At 48.9% G+C, this 7035-nt stretch overlaps 1 protein-coding gene across 2 annotated transcripts in view; it reads left to right on the top strand.

Annotated features, from left to right (window-relative positions):
• Window positions 1-2430: 2430 nt before the first annotated feature.
• The window catches only part of FAM217A (family with sequence similarity 217 member A), a 124405-nt gene continuing 119800 nt past the window's right edge, over window positions 2431-7035 (top strand). The window contains exon 1 of one of the 2 annotated variants that reach the window (XM_078685817.1): window positions 2431-2659. In XM_078685817.1, coding sequence (XP_078541943.1) covers window positions 2537-2659 — 123 coding nt within the window. In that variant the 5' untranslated portion in view covers window positions 2431-2536. The remainder of the gene's footprint in view (window positions 2660-7035) is intronic. The other variant, XM_078685818.1, reaches the window with a different exon arrangement.

Raw genomic sequence — 7035 nt, 5'->3', positions numbered from 1 at the left:
ATCACTGTTACAAAATTCTCCAGATTCCGTCTACTCCCTGGGGATATTCGACAGGTGAACAATCTGCATTTAGGTAGAGTGTTGCTGACCCGTCTCCGAGCAAACCAGATACTCAGCGCCTCGGATACTGTCAAAGACACACCCGTGTCCCTTGACCCCCTCACCTCTTCCCCTACATTGCTAAAGCTGTATAATTAATTTGCTGTTAGTTCAAGCTCCTCAATGTGTCCTTCGGCGTAGGGTAAAATTGTTTTTAAAGTGTAAGCTATTGCATCTGCTAAACCTTTTAACTTAAGGCGAATAAAATACTTATATGTTTTCAATACGAAATGATTGGGCAATAAAAAAAAGTGTATTATTATTAACGTATGAACTGTATTTGAATTCTACCCTAACCATCCTTCAGGAGTAAGTCTTGACTTGGTCCTTGCTTTTCCCTGAAAGTGAAAGCCCAAATGAGGAGTCATCTGGCCTCAGTGTAAGGTTCCTGAGCTTCCAGGTGACAGGGATACATGGAATGTATGACGTTACAACGAATTCCGTTGCAACGCATGCCTTTACAACGCATACGTTACAACGGAATTCGTTTTCCACGCTTAACCTTTACCTCGAATATTCCTTTACCACGCATACATTTACACCGTTTTTTGTTGTAAATGTATGCATGGTGAGGACATACTCTTGATAAAGATTAAAACTCTCCCCTTACATTCCCCCAGCCTCATTCCTTATATTTACCCTTAACCCTTAATATATATATATATATATGTATTTTACTAAAATACCCCTTACCTTTTAACTCGCCTTCCCTCCATCTTCTCTGGTTACGTCGGACGTACGTCGTTAAGAGGAAGCGGAAGTTACTTTCCGTTTCCTCCCTAACGACGTTGATAGCTTCGGCTTTAGCTTCGGCTCCTCAGGTTAGTTTTGTTTTTTGGGGAGAGACCCCCCCAGCCCCCCTTTTTATCCCAGCGCTTTATTTTTTTTTATGGGGGAGACCCCCCAAACCCCCCTTCGTTTTTCTTTTCATTTACCACACATGCCTTTACTACGTATTTCGTAGTACAGGTATGCGTGGTAAAGCCTTTAGTTGTAACCACGCATGCGTTGTAGTGCATGCGTGGTAAATGATTTCGTGGAAACGGCTTCGTTGTAGAGGCCGTTTCCCGGATACATGTATGTGACTGCTCACCTAGAGGCAGATTTACAAGCCACTTGCGCCTCATTTACGCCGCTGTTGCGTCACTTTAGTGACGCAGCGACGGCGCAAATCCTGCTCCATGTTGCAGGGGTACTTACAACGTGATGCATCTGGGAGATGCGTCACGTTGTAATGCCCTGCGCCACATGTAGGCGTTCCTGTGCAGGGGGGCGGCGTTCCGGCGCAGGAACGCCTCCTAAAAGTGGCTGAGTGAAATCTACAAGATTTCACATAGTCACTTTTAGGCCCATGCTGCGTCAAAACCCTGCGCCTACCTGAAGCAGGCGTAAGGATTGACGCAGCATTAACTGGATAGGGCCCCCAGAGCATTGTTGGAGCTGCGTCGCGCTTGCGACGCAACTCCAGCAATGCGCCACTTTTACGGCACAGATACGTGACGCATCTGTGCTGTTTTTGCACCATGGTGCGCCGCATTGTAAATGCGGCGCATCCATGATGGCGGAGCTGTGGCGCACAATAACTGGCGCATCCCTGCTGATTTGCAGGGATGCGCCAGTTATTGTAAATATGCCCCCCAGTGTTTCAAACTCCTGAACATTGTCATGATACGGTCCCTTGGTTTCGAGCACTGGGATAGGGGAGTGGTGCCTGTAGTTCAAGGTGTTAATGGGCTCATCAGGGCTCTGGGTCCTGGTGCCACTGCACCTGCTGCACCAACGGTAGCTATACCCCTGGAGAGCGGGCGACGGATTGAAATAGCGGGCGCATGTTTGTGAGTGTGAAACCAAGGAGCCCAGCCGGGCACTCTGCTCCTCACGGCCGGCTCCTGAAAGACCCCATGGGACGGGCGTGCAGTGTTCCCATAGTAGCCCGCCTGTGACGTGCTGCCCGCGGGAGGGCTCGGCACCTCCTCCCTGTCCCAGCCCGACCTGCAGGAAAGTCAGTAGGAAGTGAGAACTGAATCCCTCCGCTCAAATCCCCGCCTGGGGGACGGGCAGCGGCGCCGAGCCGCTTTTAAGAGTTCGTCTCTGGAAGGGACGGCATCCGGGTGCACGTCCCTACCTCATTTACCAGCCTCTGTTGCAGGCTTCTAACCCACCCTACTCCCACCACCACCTCACCCCCACCACCCAAAGGCGGGCGAGCCATAGGCAAGAGATGCTGCGATGTCCCCCTTGCTCCAATGGCCACTTTCTCCATTCCAACCCCATCCCCTCCCTACCTGGAGGCAGGTGCTGCTCCCAGCCTACAGAGAGGGGATGTCGGAGGTAGCCCGGCCCCAGCCCTCCTAAACAGGGCCCGAGGGGAATCCGTGTCGTTTTGGCGGTGACTCGGTTGTGCTGCTCCGTCTGTCATTTGTGGGAAGCTGTGAGGATGCTGGGGGTGAAGCGCCGCCTCGTCTACCCCCGAAGTGGAAGATTCCAGGACAGAGATTCCATAGACGGCCTCAGCGGGACGGGCATCTTCAGGGCGCAGCACGCGCACACCCCTCCTCAGGTAAGCCACGAAAACTCAGCGATTATCATTATACCTCCACCCCACCTCCCTTCTTAAAACTAGTCCACCCCCCAGAGGGGAAATGTTGATACTGGCGCATGACATGTAGTGGGGACGGGTTTACAAGAGGCAGGGCTGAAATATTGCTTTTCCAGCCTCACTTCCCTTATGCCGAAGTAGTAGACACTGTTCAAGGTCAGGATATTCAGCGAAAGTCAAATAATTAGCTTGTATGTTGTAGCTGTCTGTCAAGTGGTGCAATAATCCACCTTTCAAGAAAGTGTGAAACACGTTTGAATGGGTTGCAGGGCATATCATAACTTCCAAATGCGCCTAGGTAAGTAGTTTTTAATGTCCCACCTTTGTGTTTTGCTCTCTGACACAATGTTGACTTTTTCGCTTTTTATTACTGAATTACATTGTTTACAGGGAATGTTTCTGATTTTTCAGTATAGTGTTTTAACTGATTTATAATAACTCCTCTGGTTGTTACTGTGACTAATGCCTCTTATTTGTCTTTGTAGGCTACTAGACTACCATTTAAAAGTATTTGTATTCAGTTTTTTATGTATTGTGTTTAGAAATATTTTATTGTCTAATCTTAATTAACCCCTTCGCTGCGGCGGCAATTCCGCCGCAGCGCTAGGGGGGAAAGCCGCCGCGCGGCGCTCACATGCTCGTGACAGAACCGCTCCGTCACGAGCCTCGGGTGGGCTGTGCTTGTGACGGAGCGGTTCCGTCACGGCCCCGCCCGCTCAATAGAACTCACCGCGCAGGCGCGTAATCAGCACCGCACAGGCGCCGAGCGAGCCGTGACGGAACAGCTCCATCACCAGCACAGCCCACCCGAGGCTCGTGACGGAGCGGTTCCGTCACGAGCATGGGAGGGGTTAAGCGGTACAAAAGGGGGTGGTGATGGAAAGAGCATCTGAACCAATCAAACACTCACACCCAATCAAGAGATCTGGGTTTAATCCATCACCATTCTTTAGCCCACTCTGCCACCCCAGTTCAGACATGGCCATATGCAAATCAGTCTGACCCTGTGCCTCATGGGAACAGTCCAGCCCGAACTGCCAAGCCATGCCTTCCCTGGACCGGAAACAAGCTTCCTAGGACCGGTTTCTGGCATTTCAGCGCTCATTGGCGCACCTATCACTGAGATTTCTGAAAACAGGTCATTAATCTGGCCCTGCATTGGCACTCATAGTACTCCCTGAATTTTGTAGTAGCATCTGCGGGTCAGATTTGCTAACTGTTTTTGAATACCTGAATGGAATGCAGGTGCAGACACTTTGTGTGCCCAGCAATTTTCAGAGGATAATAATAATGGTAAGTAGGGCTGGACTGGCCTTGGCGGACACCGGGCCTTTCCCCGGTGGGCCGCTAGGGTGGGCGCCGGTATTGGGCCGGGGGTCAATAGCACCCTGTTTCCAGCCCAGCCCTGATTGCAAGATAACTCTGATGGGTAATACACCTGCTAGGGAGATCTGTTTTTTGTCTAGTCACAGTTTTGACTCATGAAGTAGCATAGAGGGTTAATGTGTCTCCTGCACAGCACATAGGGGCCCATTACGATGTCGGGCGGATCGCCACCGCCATAGTGGCGATCCGCCCGACATTTATGCCCGCCCGCCACCCATTTCCCCCCGCCATATTACTATGGCGGGGGGAAAGCGGCGGACGGAAACACGGTCTGCCGCTTTTCCGCCCCGGTCGCCTTGTGGAAAAGGTTTAATATGGTGGCGGTGTCTATTAGACACCGCCAGCCATATTACAATGGGCTCAGTTAGATGCCTTCATGCGGTCTTCACTCTGGAGGCCCCCTGCGGGCCCCCAGAGTGAAGGACAGGTGGGGGTGCACATGGTGGGTACCTGTGGTACCCCCCAGCATTTGAATACATGAAGCGGCAGGCACCGCGCGGTGCCTGCCGCTTCGTGTATGCAAATGCATACATGCATTTTTAGCATTGTGGCGGGCAGTGTTCTCAGCACCACCCCCCACAATGCTAAAAATGAGGGATGCGCCCGCCACTGTGGCGGGCGCATCCTAATCCCCACCACGGGACCCCCGCCCTTGTGGTGGGCGGTCCCAATCCCCGTGAGGATGGCAGGTGGGCAAAGTCCGCCCGCCATCCTAATGACCCCCATAGTGTACCATGCAGAACACAGATTTGTATTTCATGCAGTTAGCTGAGCGTGTTACTGCTTTTGATACAGAGAACTTTTTGTTACTTGCAATTAATATGTTGCAATAATTCTAGTACTAGACATAGAGCTATAAATCATCACCAAGGTCAAGGCATGGGTTTAGAACCTGATTGTGTTTTTTCCTCAATTTGTTGTTATTCTGATGCTGTTAAAATAGCTCCTTTGGGTAGTATGGTGGTAATAAAGTCTTATTAGTACAGACAACCCCCACCACTGCATTATATTTTAAATCCTGCCTTTGTGTTTCTCCGACCATTTTATTTATTTATTTATTTATTAAGATTTATTAAGCCCGAACAAATGCCCGTAGGCGTCTCAGCGCTAAGACTCATTGCATGATTCTCCAGTGCTGGTTCCAAAGAAGGATTACTGGTTAAACAGCCATGTTTTTAGCCTTTTGAGGAATAGCAAAAGAGAGTGACTTGCCCTGATCGACTGTGGGAGGGTATTCCAGAGTCTGGCTACAGTAACCATGAACCGTCGATCTCTCCAGGAGACTGTCTTGGTGAGAGGAATCGCTAGTTGATTAAATGTTGAGGATTGAAGTTGTCTTGGGGGGCAGTAGAGTGTCAACTGGTTCATAAAAAAATGTGGTCCTTGCTTATGTACAGCTTTGAATGCTATGCAAAGTGTCTTGAATTTTATCCTGTTTTTAATCGTAAGCCAATGAAAATTCTGAATTGTTTCAGCAATGGGTTTAAATTTGGGGGTCCTGGAGAGCAGTCTTGCTGCAGCATTTTGTATTGTCTGCATTTTATTAACCACACGTGTTTGGACATTGGCAAATAGGCCATTACAATAATCCAGTGAGGATAACACCAGCGAGCTTACCAACGTTTTTCCGGCACTATCTGGTAGGAAAGGGATTATCTTTCTTATAAGTCTCAGCTTGTGAAATGCCGTTGCTGCTATTTGATTGGCATGAGCAACAAAGTTGAGGCTTTCATCAAAGACCACTCCCAAATTCCTAACCCTTGGAACCGGTTTGGGTGGTACTCCAAAGGATGAGGGCCACCAAGTGGGGGACCAGGCTGGGGAAAGCTTTCCAAAAATTACAACCTCCGTCTTCTCGGACTTTAGCTTAAGTCAATTGGAAGACATCCAGTCTCCAATTGCTAGCATGCCTTTTTGGAAGCATTCGGCCACCTTTTCTCCATCATTGTTGATGGACAGCACTAACTTTGTGTCATCTGCGTAGGAGGTAAGTCTCATCCCGTGCGATTTGATGACTTTGGCTAGGTCCGACACATAGATGTTAAAAAGTGTCGGACTCAGGGATGAGCCTTGAGGAACCCCACAAGGCAGAGACAGGTTAGCCGACTGGAACGGTCCTAACGTGACAGCCTGTGTTCTTCCAGATAGAAAGGAGGCAAGTAGGTTCTTTGCTACCTGTTGGATGCCCATTTTTTCGACACGGTCGATCAGAATAGAGTTAGTGACCGTGTCGAAAGCCGCAGATAGGTCTAGTAACACGAGCACTGCTGTTCCTCCCTGATCTCGCATGACTCTAATATCCTCAGCGGCTTTAATCAGGGCTGTTTCTGCGCCGTGAAATTTACGGAACCCGAATTGGGTATTATCCAACTGATGATGTTCCTCGATGAATTCAGACAACTGCTGGTTCATCGCTTTCTCTGCCACATTTGCCAGGAATGGAAGGCTGGCTATTGGTCTATAGTTTTTTAAATCATTTTTATCCAGATGCGATTTTTTTAACAGTGGTTTTAAAAGGGTGTTTTTTAGTGTGTCTGGATAAATCCCTGATCTGAACATGGTGTTACATACTTGTGTAATTACTGTTATTAGGGAGTCCATGACCGGGGGAAGAATTTTGAAAGGACAAGGGTCCAGGGCTGATCCAGTTTTTATGGATGTAATAATATCCATTATTTGTGACTCAGTGAGTTCTTTAAATTGAGTTAGCGAAAAGTCCAGTGGAATGTTACAGGTGGAATGTGTAGAAACGCCGATCTTGGACGAGAAGGCTTGATAGATGTCATTAACTTTTGTGAAAAAGAAATTTGCCAGTGCGTCACAAAGGGATTGAGAGGGAGGAGGGGCCAGGTCGGGGGCTTTCCCTGCTAATTGCTTTGTTATATCATAAAGTTGTTTGTTGGAGTTCTTGCCGTTCTCTATTTGTTCACTAAAGAACTTCCTCTTGGCCT

The sequence above is a fragment of the Lissotriton helveticus genome, chromosome 4_1, assembly GCF_964261635.1.
Source record: "Lissotriton helveticus chromosome 4_1, aLisHel1.1, whole genome shotgun sequence".
In the NCBI taxonomy this organism is placed as follows: Eukaryota; Metazoa; Chordata; class Amphibia; order Caudata; family Salamandridae; genus Lissotriton; species Lissotriton helveticus.
The sequence above is the reverse complement of the archived record's forward strand: the minus strand, read 5'-3'. Positions and strand labels throughout refer to the sequence as shown.